General features: G+C 34.4%; 1 protein-coding gene across 1 annotated transcript; it reads left to right on the forward strand.

Annotated features, from left to right (window-relative positions):
* The first annotated feature begins 1845 nt into the window (after nt 1–1845).
* LOC134283420 (fibrinogen-like protein 1) lies at nt 1846–13380 on the forward strand. Its single transcript, XM_062765866.1, has 7 exons — nt 1846–1979; nt 5487–5806; nt 8725–8861; nt 9826–9922; nt 10204–10371; nt 11762–12033; nt 12836–13380. Exons 1-6 carry the CDS (start codon nt 1846–1848, stop codon nt 12031–12033), a joined length of 1128 nt encoding a protein of 375 aa, XP_062621850.1. The 3' UTR covers nt 12836–13380.
* The last annotated feature ends 6600 nt before the right edge of the window (nt 13381–19980 follow it).

A 19980-nucleotide genomic window follows, 5' to 3' on the forward strand; every position in this document is an offset into this window, starting at 1 on the left:
CTTTAACTTAATTTATAATCATCATATAAAGTAAATACTTAATCTCCACAGTGTAGTGTATGGTTCTACAATGTAAACTACAAATATCTTGAGGAAGAAACATAACGTGCATAATAATTTTAGATTCATATGTACATTGTTGTTCGTATAATTGCAGCCTGTGAGTGTAGAGGAAAATCTAGTGAAATTTGAAGGGGTTGTGAACACTTAGTTTTAGTGAGTAGTTTTAAGCTGTAGTTCACATTTTTGTACAGATATTCTAGATTTTATGTCTCAAACCTTATACATGAGCCCAGAATGAACAAGTCGTTTAAAATAAAAATAAAACCTGTGAAATGCAGAAAAATGAACAAACAAATAAAGTTGAAAATTCCAGGTGCACACCTGAAAATTTCCGAAATAATCATCCAAACAAAAAGAAAATATGTTCACACCTTCATATGGTGAATAATACGCACAAAAATTTTCAGACAAATCCTTCCAATAGTTTCTGAGTAATGGTCCGGACAAAATCTCGTCTACAGACAGACTGTTATGGTGATTCCAATACGCTCCCCTAAACTTTGTTTGCGGAGAATGATAAATACGAATAAAAAAAAACGGAGCCGGACACTTTGAGAGGAATGAGAGAGGTCCTAGAGAGTTTTGGTATAAAATTACACTCCAATAGTTTAAAATCTTCTTGAAATATCACCCGGAAAGGACAGTGTTACTCACAGACAGAATGTATAAATTTTAAACCTTGAACTTAAACCTTTTGACCTCAAAATCAATAGGGGTCTTTCTTAGGCCAAAGGGGGTTATGTTAAATTTCATTGCAAAAGCTCAAAGGGTTCTCGAGATATCGCGCGGAAAAGAAATAACAGACAGAACGTTATAACACACAGAATTTGCGAATTTATGACCTTGACCTTTGAACCTCAAAATTAATAGGGTTCTTTTTTAGTCCATAGAGAGTTGCTATGCAAAATTTCAGTGCCAAAGTGCAAAGAGTTCTCGAGATATCGTGTGGAAACGAAAGCGTTACAGACAGAGAGAATGACGGACAGACCCAAATTAATATCCCCCACTAATCAAGCGGGGGACAAGAACTACAAGGCAAATATCAAACTCGGTTTAGAGGCTCAGCAACGTACAGGACACGAGACAGAGGCTATATTAGAGGAAGAGTTTGGAGACATAGAAATAAGAAAAATGAGTATAGATCACATCAACATAATCAACGTGACCCAATCAGCACAGTCGGTACATTTCTGTCGTTACAAAATCAACAATTTGCTGAAGTTTTATGTAGGAGATGTGGCAGAGAAGGTCATACACAGCGAGGATGTAGAGCCACCAGGGATATTATTTGAAAGACAATACCTTTTAACTTCGGCAACTGTATGAACAGAGGTTGTCTATAGACTCTATGCCTAAAACCGACTCTGAACACCAGCAGTAAGAGTAAGGAAATTACCGTCAGGTTTATGTGGAAAACAAACAAAAGCTACTTCACTTGTTACGGCATAGAAACAAAGATACAGGCTCTACAATATCAAAAAGGACATGGGGATAACAAACAGTATTCAGTACCAAAGTCCATGAAACAATATAAAATAGGACAGAGCCAAAACGGACATCAGAAATGGGATCAGGTGCCATGGAGGAGTGAGCATCTCCTGCTGACGGGTCACACCCGCCGTGTGATCATTGTCGTAAAATAACGGGAAAAAAACCCGCCGTCAACCCATACACAAACAATGGACTAACAATTAGCATGAGAAACGTCTGTTAGCAATTGTCCGAATGACAAATTGCACCTGCCGACAAGGCCGCCGCACCGACCACAGAACTCACGAAACGATGACCCCAAACAAGACTGTTGATATTCCCGCACCACCAACCTCCTTGTCAACAATTCAATTCACTTTAGAAATCGTCCACATGCAGAGCACGCCCCCGCGCACCGATCCAACCGAAAAACACAAATGGACAGAGTAAATTTTGGTGCGATATGATGTAAATGTAATTGTTAATTTACGTAAGGTAGTAATGAATCAAAGGATACATCGTGTATTGCAGGTTTATTGTACGACAGATGCACAAGACTACGCTTACGTCTCTGTGTATGGTTAAAAAGTCCATTACATTCACATTACTACACTGTGGACTGGAAAGATTTCCGACATTACCATTACATCCATATATACACAAGTGTATGTACAGTAGTGGCAGAGGGGTATAGTTATCAAATTAATAATTTTTTGTGGCTATTCTTTGATTATTAATAATAGTTGAATATTTCAATTTTATTTACCATTGACGTTTTATTTTACACGATGAATGCTGCGGCAAACTTTAGATCTAAATGTAGCTGCATGTGTATTTACACATCTTTGAGGAAATGCAGAAGGTTCAGAAGACGTCTTCTAGCAAACATAATGTATACAATGTAACGAGAATGAAGACAGTAATGTCCAGGATGTTTTATGCATACCGTTTTGATTTAGTTAAGAGCCCAGCGCAGTCCGCAAGTATGTTTATTTAAAATGTACGAGGTAAACAAACTATATCAAGTATCAAAGAGTTATCTCCCATGCTTGGTCAATGATGCGTTTGAAAACTATATTTAGATTGACTGTACCAAGATTTCAATTTTTAATTAAAAAGTTCAAGGATAATCCAGAAAGTAGATATATATTTCAAATTTTTTATTTGACTGTATAGTTTTCAAAACGTTATGCTCATTTCTTAGTAATCCTTTAGGTAATTTATAATTTCCGATGAAATTAAGAAAAAAACATTTTTTTCATATACTACTGTCTGTTTTAGCTATATAACTTAAATACAGGTATATCGGAAAATTATCTGTATGAGCATCACTTTTGAGAAAGTATAGATACATAGGGACAATCTAAAACACTGTGTAGTTTTTTTTTGTCTGTCTTTCCCTTGAACGTTTTAGTAAAATATAACATTTCATTTTTTGACCAAAAATCGGAGCCCACGTGACTTTAGAGGATCACATGATGAGAAAAAATACAAATGTAAAAAGCGAGGGACATACTCTTCAAGATAAGATAAAGCTATATAAACTAGAGTGTCTTGCTTGAAAATAAAACAGTTAGACATTAAGGGTATCGTATTCGGTGACTATTTATAGAAAATGTTGCCTAAACTGTACTGCGGAAATAAACCTTTTAATTTTTTTATGAAATGTATATAAAAATGGGATTATTTTCGTCAGTAACATCCTGTCAAACAGGAAAACATATCATATATTGAAGCTAATAAACATATTAATAAACATGTTATATCTTTTAATTAGAACTATTATAAATATTTCAACTGCACGGAGGATTTAATCACGTGACTGACTCACCTCATTTCTCATCTGAGATTTAAGGAATGCTCTTTCAATAGATCGATATAACGAAAAGTGCAATCAATAAATTATTTGCATCTCGCTATTTAACTCACGACAAAATGCATGAAATAGTTTTCAGGTAATCTACAGGTATCTAAGGGGTTAAAATGAGAAGATTAATCACTCCTCCTTGGCAAGTTATCCCATCTCTGATGTTTTGGAGGTCCGTGTTTGCTCTGAGTCTATTTTGTATTGTTTTATGAACTTTTGATCTTGATAATCTTCCTTCTCTCAATATGTTTCATTAGTTATTATCTGAAGACCTGATACAATGCAGTTCTAAGTGACGTCAATTATATATTTTAGATTAGGCACCGTTCCCTTATTATAACCTTAACTGCACTGCTCTGTGTTAGTAAGATTTGGGGGTGATGACTTCCGTGCAAACTCTGCACTTTTGACCACTGATTGATCTTTCTTGGAAAAACTCTTTTTTCCACTGAAATTTATTTCTCGTGCAAACTCTGCACTTATGACATTTTATGGATATTTCTCATGTCAGCATCTACTTGGAAAAAGAACATCGGTTTATAATTTTAAGGTCTGCTCCGAGGACCTGGTTTTTTAATTCTTGACACTGCTGTTTTAACCCTTGCACTGGACTTATATTTCCTCTTAATCAAATAACATACACGGAATTTACATAATTATAAAACATGGTAAATTTAAAATTGTGCTGACTGGATATGAAAGCAGAGGTTGTAAAATATGGATTTTTTTTCGAATGAACGGATCTGCTAATATAATATTTATAATACCTTAATTGCTTCCTAATAACATTCGTTTGAAGTAACTAAATGATGCTTAAACTAAAGTGTAAACTGCCTTTAAATTTAAAATTTTATGATTTTTTTTATATTCATTTCACGCCCCAAGAAAAAAGCAATTATCAATGATTTAAATTTACAAAATGTTGCAAAATAATAAGTAGTTCTTTACTTCAATATATAGAGCTTCAACGTTCATTTCGACGGAAAAAATTTCTTGCTGTTAAAAATTCTTCTCAGAAGGTTCACTTTCCCTCTATTCGTGTATGCTTACATGTTTATGACCACCACCCCACCACCTATGTTAAATCAAGACAATTTTAGCATGTGAGTATAGAAAATTATAAAAGGAAATTATTTAAACTTATCAAATTATTATACAAATATGGACTCAATATGTAGGTCAATATGAATTTATAAAGACCCAGGTTGACCAATATTGACCGAAGATACATTGACTATATCGACCGAGGGTGCTAGCCCGAGGTATATATTCTACATGTATCTGAGGTCAGTATATGTCTTCCTGTGTCATTATCAGTGCATACTGACCGTTAAATGAGTCCACATTTATTTTATTATACAACTTATTAATACAGTATATATCTTCCTAATGTTTACAGAGATATTAATATGCTATAATTGTTAACCATAAATAAGTTGAATGTAAATGTTTCATAATTTATTGAATGCTGCTCACATACACTGGGTTCGGTAATAATTTTTTAACCCGTAAAATTATAATAACACAAGGTATGTAACTCCATATAAACAGATTAGTACCCTCTCCCCAAGAATCGCATTTACACTTGCAGAGGAAATGTATACTAAAAATGATTACACCTATGTTTTCTACAATAACTTATCTACACAACCATATATGGCATGTTGTCTTTAATTTCTTAAGGACAGATGATTTAAACAAAAAATGGATGTCTGGATAGGTATATATTTTTTGACACCCCCCCTTTTCACAAACTTTGAAATAAAAGCATGGATGATGTATATAGACAGTTTTTCCATTTAAATTTTTATATCATATATACCATTTTCGATTTAAAATTCAGCTCTGTATAACAAAACATACGATATACAGTAAAATTTAGTTAATGTAACTCGATGTCAAATTTCGTTCTTCCAGCTGAAGATGCATGTCTGTTATGTTTCACAAAATCGATATATTTCTGCGAATTTAAAAAGGCATCATATAGAACACGTACCAAACAACCAATCACATTTCCATGACGCTTAGGGCCTGATATTTATATATTTATACTTGTCGGCCTGAGGACTCTTACAATCTCTTACAGGAGCCCTGTAACACAACACAAAAAGAACAGTATGGACCTTCTCTCCGGCATTTGTTTAATTGTTGTCTACTTTACGGTGGCTCGAGTTACCATGTGTTCTCGGAGATATGTAACAAACCCAAACTTTGATGATAAAAAGTCAGATGTGGAACTTTTGGGAGAATACAACGCTAAGACGATGCCTGGGTGTGCCATGTTTTGTCACAAAGAATGCGGGGTGTTTGGATACAATAATTACCTGAAGAAGTGCCGGACCTACAAAAATCTCAATACTTCTTCAGTTTCTGAGGAGGCCGGCTGGAGATATATGTTTTCTGATCGTAGGTATTGCTTTTTTTCCCTCTCTCCCGAAAGTACCAATACGTTCACTTGCTATTAAATACTTTGTAGTTTTCTTCAGTGTGATCGTCAATAACAAACCTTTAATTACCGGCTGCCAAGAAGTTGTCGGTTATACGATATGAAAGTTGTAAGTCGGCGTGCGTTTCTGCAGAATTAGAGTAATTTGAATAAAAAATATTTAACATTCATGTAGTAGAATATTAAGAAAGAGAAAAAATTAAAACTTTATAAATAATTGGTTAAATGTTTCATCCAATCCTGTTTGACAAACTCCTACGTAACTGAAGTGTGGAAAAAATAAGCACACATATACATGTATAAACAAGAGCCATAGCTGCCTGACCGAGGACTCGGCCGACTCAAGCGACTTAAACGAAATCTCCTGTTTCTATTTATAGATACATGTACCTTTTCAATTCAAAATCATGTATGTAATCATTTGTGGACCACACTTATATTTTCATAGTTGCAAGTTTGTTGCATGACAATAATTTTACTTGTTCAATACTCTAATTCTAAACAAGATTGACAGAACTTTTTAAATAAAACAAGCTAGCAGCTATGACTTTGGGTCATTAAAATAGTTTAGGGCTGTTTTTTTTCCAGATACTTTCAAGGTGTACTGTTGTATCATATCTTTCTCACATTATTTATACTTGTATTACAAAATGATATGAAAAAAACATAGAAAAAATGCACAGAAAGAAAAAAAAGAATAAAATAGTAGATAAGAATCACGCACTGTGAGACTCGAAGTCACGATCTTTAACTTATGTTCTCAATCCAGCAATCATACCACGACGCCACAAAGTCGTGTTAATCAATTCGATAAATTTAAGACAGATTGTTGAACATTGAAATAATTTTAGAAGAAAAATTAAATGCATATTTTCAATATGAAGACCACCTTTAACCAAAGTTATCTAAATGTAATGAAATGCAGTCATATTTAAATAAAATTATTCACAAGTTGTTTTTCTGGTAAGGAATAGTGGATGCGAAATACAGAATACTGGATCCCTGGCGTTCTAAAAGCACGACAAAGAGATCACAAGTGTAGAAATAATTAATGCGGCAAAATCATAAAAAACGACAAATTAGGCGGACGTGAGATATCTTTACATTTGAAAAACTTAAAACTTTCATATCAAATCTTTTGCAACAGTTTGTCATTGTTTGTACTCACAAACGTCCATATCATTTTTGAAAAGGAGGGCGAGGCAGAAGTAATTTGTTTCTATTGATCCTTAAATTCTCTTAAAGTATACACATTATTTTACAAAAGATGAATACAAACTAATGATTTTTAAAATATAAAAAAAGAAATAATACTTCCGTCGAAACAATATATAACACTAATAAAAAACCGACAATCAACAAAATCAGTTTTTGTGGAAAATACGAATTTATTAATCTTCTGAAATCAAAAAATTTTAGTTGGCTATTTTGAAATTTCCTAGAAGTGCACAATACTTTACACTCTTTCTGACTATTTTACCATAAATATTTCAGTTGTCTCTTTAGAAGTCTAAAATTGTTTTATTGGGTTTGTCTTACAATACTTTGTACGCGGTAACAAATTTTCCGCGGAAATTTCTACAGAATACTTAATATAAATGCAAGGTATAAAGTGACAGTCTGAGAAATTTGCGCATTTTTCAAATCGCAGATTTAATAGAAAGTGAGATTTTGCAGAATTTTAACCCTGTAAAAAAATTACGTCTACAGTATTTTATCAGCTCTAAAATATGACGTTTTTTTTAAATAAAATAAATGAGAGGAGTTCGATTAAAAAAATAAAGGAAAAATCAAAAGCACATTTGTCCCATACCAACAGCCGTCCATCGCGAAAGAGTTCAGCTTAGTTAAGTAATCGCGATATCAAGTATTGAAATTGTTTAATGGGTTAATGAGATATTTTTCATCGTCATTTTTAGCTCTTCTTAGCCAAAGGCTCAGAGAGCAAAATGCTTTGGCCATTTGTGCAGTGTGCGTGAACTTTTTAGAAAATGGGCCATAACTTAAGAACCCCTTGGCAAATTATTGTCAAATTTGTCAGGGAGTATTCTTGGCCCAAGGACTACCATTTACTTGTATTCGAGAACTAGGGTTGGGGCCCTGAAACAAGGGGAGATAATCAAAAAATTAAAACCAAAAGTACTGGTTGCTAAAAAAAATCTTCTATAGAACTACCAGGCAGATTTTAAACAATCTTCCATCCAAGGGTCATGATATGTCGAAGATTAAAAATTGTGCAAGCTGTGGCCCTGGTACATAGGGCTTGGTCTCAAGGTCACCTCAAAGTTGACCAACATTTACACTTAATTGAAATGTAATTTTGCTTACTATAAATATTAGGATCATCAAATATTGTAAGTTGATGCATCTTAGGACTTCACATCATGTAAACAAAAAAGTAGGCCAAATTGATTTGGATGCATATCTTAGCTTGTGATTATCAAACTTTGTCAGTGGATGCATCTTATGTCCTCGAACAACATCAACTTAAAAGTATGCTTTAAATTTTACGGGCATTTGTTTTCAATTTGTTTAAAAGGCGTATTTTGTATACCTTCAAGCCTATAATCATCAAACTTTGGCTTCATTTTTTAATCTTTAAAAAATGTCGACCAAAAAGCTGGTGACCTACTTTTGATAATTTATGGCTATATTTAAGTATTTTAGGTATTCATTGCCCTAGAATTGTTTAACTTTCTCAGTTGATGCATCTTAAATTTTCGGAGAATGTTGACCATAAAGTAGGGCACAGCGACCTACTTCTGAAACACCTTGGTTCTTTATATTTTAAAAGGCATCTGCGTTTGCATGGCTTTTTTGATGTTTTTATTTACAAAAACAATTTCTTTTAAAATTCACTCTATTATTTATGTTTAAGTTTTCCCTATGGATTGTAAGGAACTTCATGATAATGGCCAGTGGCAATCAGGTGTGTACGATATATATCCTCCTGGGACGAGATCTCTTCCGCTGAAGGCTTACTGTGATATGAGTACTATGGGAGGAGGCTGGACGGTATGTAGGTTTTAGAATCAATGAATTTAATTTTGAATCTCTGGTTATGCTTTTCAGGATGTAGGTTGATATTTTATTGTGCATCTAGAATATAAAAATTCAACATTGATGTTGAAATTTGCTACAAAACAAATTTCTACCAAGCTACTGATCTAATTGTTAGCTCTACTGGTGAGCGATCACAGGATATGATGCGATAGTAATGTTTTCGGCGTCCTACCTACCAAAATGCTACTCCTCCTACGGTTTTGATCTGATTTCAATATAACTTGGCACACAAGTAGACTACACTCGGATACATAATTCTATTTGATTTTGATGAACTGTGTTGCCGTGGTTCAAAAATTAACGAAATATTTTCAAAATGCTTTTCCTCCTACAGTTGTGGTCTGATTTTTATATAACTTGGCACAGAAGCAGACTACATTAAGATACACAATGCTTTTTATCGGTTTTTGTTTGAATAAACAGTGTTGCCGTAGTTACTAAACATACAATTTTCTGTAAAATTCTTTCCAAATGCTACTCCTCCAATAGTTTTGGTCTAATTTCAATGTAATATTACACAGAAGTAAACTACACTAACATACCCAATCCTGTATATCATTTTTTGATTTCGATAAACATGATTGCCATGGAAATAGAAATTTCTGTAATATACCCTCAAAATGCTACTCCAAATGCAGTCTTAGCATGATTGTAATAAAATGTGGCATGCAAGTAGACTACACTAAGAACAGAAAGAGACAGTCAAGGATCATTATTCTATTTATTGCTGTAGTGAAGTCTCAATTCCATACTGCTACTTTTCTCTTCTTTTGATGTAAGTACAAACCAGTAGAGCTTCAGTCTCGACAGAGACTTCTGGTTTAAATACTGAGTCTGGACAGGGCAAACAATCGTTATTTTAAAGTTGACTCGACATACATAGCATAATAATATACAATTCATGCATTTTTTCAAGGCAATTCAAAAGCGAATAAGTGGATCCCTGAGCTTTAAGCAGAGTTGGTCCGAGTATAAAAATGGTTTTGGTACACCGGACAAGAATGTCTGGATTGGTAAATATAAATTGTTAATCCATTCAATAATTTGGACATGTCCAATGAACTTTATATAAAAATTTCAAGGTTATCATAAAATTTTAAACCAATTGATATTAAATGTGTATTTGGCGTTCACAAACTATTTCAATTTTCCAGACTTACAAACACTAAAGGAAAGATGTACACAGCATCATTTTGAAATTCACTTTTTGAATCTTAGATACCTCCTCAACGTATATTTCAAAAATATATTACATCAGCATAAAAATGTTTGATATGAATAAATCTTTAAACAGGAAATGACGCCATAAATCAATTAACAAAGGGAAGAAACTCATTCCTGTACGTCTCCATCACACTGGTGAATGGAACAACACTGTATGAGCTGTACGATCAATTCTCCGTGTCCGATGAAACAAACAAGTATCAACTCTTTCTGGGAGGACCTGCCACAGGAACTTTAGGTATGTGACAATGAAGGAAGGATATGGAAATAACGAACAGTATTCAATCTCAACGTCCATTAAACAAATATACAAAATAAGAGCAGAGCAAACACGGACATGTATCATGCAAAAGAAAGAAAATAGAGGAGGAGATGAGAGAAAAAGAAAGATAACAAAAGTATTGAGTGAAATCTGGCTTAAATTAAGGAGTACATAATGTAAATAGCCATAATACATGTATATCAAAGATATATACATTACACATGTTCTCATTGTTCTTCTATCTCATCAATCCTAGTACATCTGTATTGTGTCATAGTACATTACATCATTATTGTGTCATAGTACATCACACCTGTATTGTGTCGTAGTACATCACACGTGTATTGTGTCATAGTACATCACACGTGTATTGTGTCGTAGTACATCACACCTGTATTGTGTCCTTGTACATCACACCTGTATTGTGTCGTAATACATCACAACTGTATTGTGTCATAGTACATCACATCTGTATTGTGTCGTTGTACATCACACCTGTATTGTGTCCTAGTACATCATATCTGTATTGTGTCATAGTACATCATATCTGTATTGTGTCGTAGTACATCACATCTGTATTGTGTCATAGTACATCACATCTGTATTATGTCGTCATACATCACATCTGTATTCCGTCATAGTACATTGCATCTGTATTATGTCGTCATACATCACATCTGTATTGCGTCATAGTACATCACATCTGTATTATGTCGTCATACATCACAACTGTATTGTGTCATAGTACATCACATCTGTATTGTGTCGTTGTACATCACACCTGTATTGTGTCCTAGTACATCATATAGATCTGTATTGTGTCATAGTACATCATATCTGTATTGTGTAGTAGTACATCACATCTGTATTGTGTCATAGTACATCACATCTGTATTATGTCGTCATACATCACATCTGTATTGCGTCATAGTACATTATATCTGTATTATGTCGTCATACATCACATCTGTATTGCGTCATAGTACATCACATCTGTATTATGTCGTCATACATCACATCTGTATTGTGTCATAGTACATCACATCTGTATTGTATTGTTATATTTCATGTCTTTGATGTTTCGTAACACATGTTTATATCTATTATATAAATCACCCTGAGTTTTAAAATTAGTCCTTAAATCAATTAATCCAGTATGTTTTATGACATTATAAATTGTTAAACTGGCTTAAAACAACAATTATCAATTATTCAATATATGCCATTGTAAACGTGTTTCTTAATAGTGGGATCATTGCCAGTGATCAGTGTGGGATTTCATTATCTATTGTTAACAATACAACTGAGTTCAGTTAAGTACATTAGTTATTTTGGGGTAACTATTTCGCATGCAATCCTTCTACAGGTGACAGTATATTACACACTCCTTATTCGTGGGCTAATCTCTCTGGGATGTACTTTACCACCAAAGACAGGGATAACGACTGGTATAGTGGCCATAACTGCGCTGCTCATTGGGGAGGAGGCTGGTGGTTTAACCAATGTCACGAAGCCTTCCTTAACGGTCCCTGGTACCCGGAATACTGGCGCAAACCTTGGAATCCTACAGTGGGAACCACTGATCAGACATCGGAGACATCTATAAGAGAAACGAGGATGATGATAAAACGTCACTAGGTATTCACTCATAGTTTATCTATGTTGTATTTACTTTATCATATCATAAGTGGTCAATCTGTATTATAGAATTTCCGAATGATGGAGATATTTTACATATAACACATGACTTGAAGACATAACACATTATACACCCAAAGTTGACAGTTCTTCCGATTTAAAATTCGTAAAAAATAGTTAATGTTTAGACAAATGATTCAGAAATGCTTTCAAGACTTTAAGAATTACGCTCCCTTCTTCAAGTGATTGTAGCAACTGACAGCATAAATCTTGAACTAGCTATAGTGTGTAGCGTAAAATCATGCGAGGTTGATCGGGAAGGTTTTATAAATGCTTTTGTCGGGTAACGTAACTGCTTCTGGTGTGATTCAGCATTCTTCAAGTGTAATAGTGAAACTTAAAACATTTGTCACTGGTCACGGTAGCGTAGTGGGAGAGCGTTCGCTTCGCAATCGGGAGGCTCGGGTTCGAATCTCCTTCAAATCATACCTTAGACGAACACATAAGTACTGACTGTTCATTTGCGGAGGACTCGGCATTATAACTGAAACTAACGGGTCTTTCGGGTATGATCCTAAAAACGTAGGTCACGGTAGGCTATGGCACGATACAGTACCCTCGCTGCTCAATGGAATTGAGGGAAGAGTAAAGGTCTAAATTTGATATCCTTCACCAGCATTCGGTAACGTCTCCATCTGAGTGAAAATTTTCGATAGGGACGTTAGACAAAATACAATCAATCAATATAACATTTGTCATATATAACGAATGTATGAAGAGTTTTTTTGTTATATTTTAATAGGTTTTTCCCTCTCGGCATACGAGGATTAAGAAACGGATTATACCATGATGGTCGTTTTCATTAAACCGTTGAAGATTTCCTGATACATGAAACGTTTTTTCATTCATATCAATTTTTTTTTACTTTCTTCTGATTCGAAAATATGGTAATATATGAAAATGTTAGTGCGTGTCGACTTGCAGAAGGTTTGTATTTTCGCTGTTAACATGTATATCTTTGTAGGTCACCTGAGTAAACTCAGGTTACCTATTGCTATCCGTTTATGTCCGTCGTCGTGCGCCGTGCGTTATCATTTGAACATTTTCAGCTTCTTCTATGCAATACCTAAACCAATTTTGGCACAAAGCATGTATGGGTGAAGGGGGACAACAGTTATGAATTTCATGGCCCCTGCTCCCTGGGATCCTGAGGGGTGGGGACGAAACCACTAAAATTAATGCAATCTTTAAAAGTCTTCTATACTTCTGGAAATCAAGCAGTCAAACTGTTGGCATGATTGTAATCAGCATTGAGTCCTCTACCAAAATTGTGAAATTCATGGCCCCAGGGTCATGGGTTTTAGTGTAAGGGGGGGGGGCTAAATAGATTTTATAGTGAAAATGCACCTGTGTATTAAACCAATGAACTATGTACATGGTTATGATGAGGAAAGATGCTTCTTCCCAATTTGTGAATTTCATGGCCCCTGGATCAGGGGTTCTGGTGTTAGGGCGGGGCTCTAATGATTATTTTGTGAAGATGGATTAATTCTTTAGAAAACTCTTTTCCTTTGTTCCTGTTTAATATGCCAATGATCCAAGTACATATTTATGATGAAGAAGGTGCCTTTTCAAAAATGGTTCATTTCAGTGACGAGCATAGGCCTAAATTTACAGCCCTTTACCGGCAACGGTGACGTCTCCATATTAGTGAAATATTCTGGAGAGGGACGTTAAACAGAATTCAATCAATCAATCATTGCAGACCCTTGGGTTAAGGGTACTGCAGGGGGGGGGGGGTACATAGTCTGAAAATAAAGTTATGCTTTGACATCTGCTCTTTGGTTTAAATAAACCATTTATGATGAAATAAAATTTAAATCTTACGGTACAATTTCTAAAATTTTGAAATGTGTGAGTGACCCCAAGGTCGGTGGTTCTTGTGGCTTGGGGTGCACATCCGGTGGTTATAAAATGGAATTGCATTTTCTCTTCGTTACTCTGATCTACAACTGGGTATAAAGTAAGCAAAGTAAGCATGCTAAGTGTATGCTGATAATAAAGAATTGTGCCTCTTTCACAAGGTTGAATTTCATGGCTTTTGTTTAAACACGAATCAAATTCAATTGTTGGAAAGTTGTAACATGATGCTCAGGTGACCCATAAGGCTCCTGGGCCTCTTGTTTTCTAGAAATAATTGTATTTAAAAATAACTTTCCTACTGAATGCATTCTGTGAATGATGTACATGTATATGTTGTCAATAAATTGAAAAAATGAAAATATTTTGTTCTTATATAAAAATCCTGCCTTATTAAGATACTTGTCATGTTTTTGTATGTACATCTCGCCCCCCCCCCCCCGTTTCTCGCACAAATTAAAGTCGTGAATTGAGACAAAGATGTTTTTTTTTTGTTGAAAACTGAATAGTTATCTTACATATTTATTGTTAGTACTAATTTAAATCATTATTCACAGGTAATATTCGGTAGTCATGGATAAAAAATTCCCATTTTTTGGTTTCTAGGTGATTAAGGTTTCGTCAAAGGTCAATGTCTAAAAATTATTTTTACAATATTTCCAAAACTATGTGTGGTATAAAGTCAAAACGTTAACAGTTTATAAATATACATGTATCATTGATTAATAGATAGAAAGTATCACTTGATAAAAATATTTTTAAAAAGATATTTTTGTGAAAAATTTTATCAGAAAATGTGCATATTTAAAGAAAAATGCACCTGCTTAATTTTGTCTTTTTTGTGAAAACCATAATTGCAGAAATAATATATTTTTATCACTGAAAGGCAAGTTGGACGCGAATGGTCTCTGAAAGGCTGTTATTGAAAGCATGACATGTATAAAGACAAGACACCTATAGAATCCGCCATTAGCAATGTACTTTCACTTTCAAATCTTAACATTTGGACAAAATAAACAGGGAAAACAACTTTCCAGAGGCTATCCAAGTCCAACTTGCCCTACATTGATAAACATATTTTGTTTCTGCAATAATGGTTTTCACTAAGAGCGCTAAATTAATTAGGTATATATTTTGAAAATATATGCATTTTTAAGAATTTTTCTCAATATTTTTTTCCTAGTATTTTTTCTATCAAGTGATACTTTCTATCTGTTAATCAATGAAAAATTTATTCACTGTTAAAGTTTTAATTTTATACCTCACACAGTTTTTGGGCTATTGTAAAAATAAATTTCTGGACATGTTTACCTTTGACGAAACCTTAATATTGCTTATATTACATTGCTTATTCCATATAAGTATCCTATAAAAATTGAAATAAGACAGTAACATTTTAATTTCTAAATGAGTATACTGTTTTTCTTTCACGAATAATTTATTTATTCATGTATGTGTCTGTATTTCTTTTGTATTTTGAAGAGTCCTTACGGAATCATTACAATGCTGTTCTTGTGTACTTTACTAAATCTATTTGAATCATATCTGTAAACGCGCGACCGCATACTCTGATGCAATCGGAAAAACCGATTGCAAAATACAAACACAAGTCTTTGTGGGGACTGTGGCTCTACTGGTTAGTACTAATAAAGGAAGAGAAAAGTAGCAGTTGAGACTTAAACTACAAAAGCAGTAAAAAGAACTAGGAGACTTATTGTTCACAGAACAATAAGAGGTCTTTCCACCTTTTGAATTTCAATTTCATTTAATATTTATCTATTTTAAATTAAATTTCATAAAAAAGAAACAAGGAATGGCTTAAAAGAAGAAAAAAAAATAAAAATGAGAAAAAATTTTAGGTGACCTTGACCTTTGACCTTCAAGTCATATTCAAGGTCAAATTTCAAGGGTCACATTGTAATTAACCCAATGTCTCTATGACTTATAGTTTTAAAGTTATAAGGTTTAATAGTAAGCACAAAAGCATTTAAGGGCAGTAACTCATTCAAGGAGTCAGCAGATCCTTTTGCACTTAACATAACATAAAAGTTTTGCCTAAAGTCCAATAAGACATTAGAGAAGGTTTCATGTCTTTGCGGTTTACAGTTTTGAAGCAATAGCAATAAAAATGTTTTTCGCACAAGGGGCAATAACTTTTAATAGGGTCAATCGTAAGGGACAAGAATGAAAACTTTGACACAGTTTTAAAAGTATATATTAATGATGCATAGACATTAAGCATATGTTGAAAGACAAAAGATATATAAAAAGAGCTGAATTTTTCAGTTTTGGAATGCCCTTGACCTTTGACCTTTACATGAATTTAAAGCTCAAAGGTCAATCAATCTTATGCAGTTGGTCTTATGTCTCTACACTTTCTTTTTTTAAAAATTTTTAATTTTTTGTAAAATTCAAAGACTTTCAGGGGCAATAACTCATTAAAGAAGTCACCGAAGACTTTCGCAATGAATAGATTCCAGAATCCTCTCAATTAGTCGAAGACTTTAGTGAAGGTTTCATATTTGTACTGTTTACGGTTTCAAAGTAGTAGCGATAACAAGGTTTTTCGCACAAAGGGCGATAACTTTTAATAGGGTCAATCTTACAGAATACAAATTGAATCTTTTAAATAGTTTTAAGAGAACATTTAAGTGATGTTAAGACAGTTTGTATATGTTAAGAGACAAAAAAGATATAAAAAGAGCTTAATTTCTCAATTTTGGAATGACCTTGACCTTTGACCTTTACATGAATTTTAAGCTCAAAGGTGAATGAATCTTATGCAGTTAGTCTTATGTCTCTACAACTTCTCGTTTTAAAAATTTTTAATTATTTGTAAAATTCAAAGACTTTCAGGGGCAATAACTCATTGAAGGGGTCACCGAAGACTTTTGCAATGAATAGATTCTAGAATCCTCTCAATTAGTCGAAGACTTTGGTGAAGGTTTCATATTTCTACGGTGTAGGGTTTCGAAGGAGTAGCGATAACAAGCATTTCTTGCGTAAAGGGCAATAACTTCAAAAGGGGTCATAGTTCGTAAGCGTTGGGTCAAATTTGTTCCTAACTTTTAATGACCTTTACGATGAACAAAAAGTCTTTTTGATAAATGTCGAAACAAAAAATCAGCGGAAGAAAAATAAGAATAATAGGGAAGAATAATAATAATAAACAGAAGAAAATCAATAGGTCTTTCCACAGAAAGGTGGAAAGACCTAATAATGATCCACGATTAAAGCTGGACACTTCTCATAAATAGGCACTGTCAGACGGGTATATAAACCGCTTTCGTTACGCCCCATTACACACTCAAAACTCTTAGGCTGACATGTACAAATAGGTCTTTTGCGTTTATTTCTTGTTTTCATATGCTTTTCCGTTTGTAAATAATTTATTTACCTGTATTTTCCATGTTACTTCTGTCCTGTTTTGGACAAAAATACGTACAATTTGATAATTTCATCGAGATTGAGTAGCACGCTTTGTAAGGTATACGTCTACATTCGTCGGATCTCCACAGTGAAATACAATGAACTGACTAGCGATCTGCTCATTATATACCGGTTATAGGGAGAGCGTTGAAAAACGGGAAATATGGTGGACTATGCCTATATACGAGTAGTGTTCAGCTTTAACTCTCTTTTTGTGGCAAGATTGCAACAAGATTTCAACTGTAGGAGTAGCCTTTATTAGACTTTTACAGACCTGCCTACCCTTTTTAGCTCACCTGAGCTGAAGGCTCAAGTGAGCTTTTCTGATCACATTTTGTCCGTCGTCCGTCCGTCTGTCTGTCCGTCCGTCCGACTGTAAACTTTTCACATTTTTGACTTCTTCTCAAGAACCAATGGGCCAATTTTAACCAAACTTGGTACAAAGCATCCTTGGGTGAAGGGGAGTTTAAATTGTTAAAATGAAGGGCCAAGTCTCCTAACAAGGGGAGATAATCAAGAAAAGACAAAAATAGGGTGGGGTCACTAAAAAATCTTCTTCTCAAGAACCACTGGGCCAGGAAAGCTGAAACTCATGTGGAAGCATCCTTGGGTAGTGTAGATATTAAATTGTTAAAATCATGACCCCCGGGGGTAGGGCGGGGCCACAATAGGGAATCCAAGTTTTACATAGAAATATATAGAACAAATCTTTAAAAATCTTCTTCTTAGAAACCACTGGGCCAGGAAAGCTGAAACTTATGTGGGAGCATCCTTGGGTAGTGTAGATATTAAATTGTTAAAATCATGACCCCCGGGGGTAGGGCGGGGCCACAATAGGGAATCCAAGTTTTACATAGAAATATATAGAACAAATCTTTAAAAATCTTCTTCTCAAGAACCACCTGGCCTCAAAAGCTGAAACTCATATGGAAGCATCCTTGGGTAGTGTAGATATTAAATTCTTAATATCATGACCCCCGGGGGTAGGGCGGGGCCACAAGAGAAAATCCAAGTTTTACATAGAAATATATAGAACAAATCTTTAAAAATCTTCTTCTCAAGAACCACTGGGCCAGGAAAGCAGAAACTTATGTGGAAGCATCCTTGGGTAGTGTAGATATTAAATTGTTAAAATCATGACCCCCAGGGTTTGGACAGGGCCACAATAGGAAATCCAAGTTTTACATAGAAATATATAGAACAAATCTTTAAACATCTTCTTCTCAAGAACCACTGGGCCAGGAAAGCTGAAACTTACGTGGGAGCATCCTTGGGTAGTGAAGATATTAAATTGTTAAAATCATGACCCCCGGGGGTAGGGCGGGGCCATAATACGAAATCCAAGCTTTACATAGAAATATATAGGAAAAATCTTTAAAAATTTTCTTCTCAAGAAACCACTGGGCCAGGGAAGCTGAAACTTTTATGGAAGCATCCTTGGGTAGTGTAAATATTAAATTTTTAATGTCATGACCCCCAGGGGTAGGGCATGGCTACAATAGGGAATCCAAGTTTTACATAGAAATATATAGAACAAATCTTTAAAAATCTTCTTCTTAGAAACCACTGGGCCAGGAAAGCTGAAACTTATGTGGGAGCATCCTTCGGTAGTGTAGATATTAAATTGTTAAAATAGTGACCCCTGGGGGTAGGGTAGGGCCACAATAGGAAATCCAAGTTTTACATAGAAATATATAGAACAAATCTTTAAAAATCTCTTCTCAAGAACCACTGGGCCCGGAAAGCTGAAACTTATGTGGAAGCATCCTTGAGTAGTGTAGATTCTAAAGTTTTAGAATAAAAAAGGGAAGGGGGTTGTTGGGCATGATAGGTATAGCAAGAGTGGGAATCTGGTAAAGATCTGCATCATCCAAGTTACTCAGGTGAGCGATGTGGCCCATGGGCCTCTTGTCCTTTTAAAGGTGTAATTTCAGTAAAATTTTGGTGGAATTTCAGAGGTAAAAGCGTAATCAATCATATTTTCCTATTTTGTTGTTTTACTATAATAGTTTTTTACTTTCTTTCAAACCTACCGAAATTGTACATTACTAAACAAACCTGTTATAAACTTCCCTTTTTCCAATCATCTATTGGCAAAAAAAGTTTGTAAAATACCAGTATCCTTTCTTAAACTCAAATCAAACGCACACCCTAAATGACGCATGAGGTCAATTTGTATCAAATCACTTAATGGAGGGCTTGCGTTTGCATGTTTAAAAAATTTGTACATAATAACACTTTTTTTTTCTTTTTAACACTCGTATTTCTCTATCTTATTCAAAGCAATGTTAAAATGAACTTAACTGAGCATAGAAATGGGTATACTTTTTGCAATATCCTTTAATAGTTTACGTAAGCAATGCCTTTTTGAGTTCTTCGTCGACCGGGTGGCGCAGTGATTAGAGCGTCTGCTTCAGAGTCGCGAAGTAAAGTCCATCCCGAATCTTCGGTATACCGGTTTACATATAACTATTAGGTATATAACCTGATCCTCTGTTAATTAGTTTAACTAGAACTTCTCATTTCATTTCAGCAGGTCGTACTTTGACTCTAAAATTTAGACGTTATTATGGATTTAAACCAGAATATCAAAAGCGT

Source organism: Saccostrea cucullata, unplaced genomic scaffold (assembly GCF_032062105.1).
Source record: "Saccostrea cucullata isolate Sc308-1 unplaced genomic scaffold, CSIRO_AGI_Scuc_v1 ctg1397, whole genome shotgun sequence".
In the NCBI taxonomy this organism is placed as follows: domain Eukaryota; kingdom Metazoa; phylum Mollusca; class Bivalvia; order Ostreida; family Ostreidae; genus Saccostrea; species Saccostrea cuccullata.

Bases quoted from the DNA above. Each gene is read 5' to 3' on its own strand.
- LOC134283420 (XM_062765866.1), top strand. From the start codon at position 1,846: ATGACCCCAAACAAGACTGTTGATATTCCCGCACCACCAACCTCCTTG. The intron at 5,807-8,724 runs GTAGGTATTGCT...TTTATGTTTAAG, and splicing joins GAGATATATGTTTTCTGATC to TTTTCCCTATGGATTGTAAG. The intron at 9,923-10,203 runs GTAAATATAAAT...ATCTTTAAACAG, and splicing joins GGACAAGAATGTCTGGATTG to GAAATGACGCCATAAATCAA.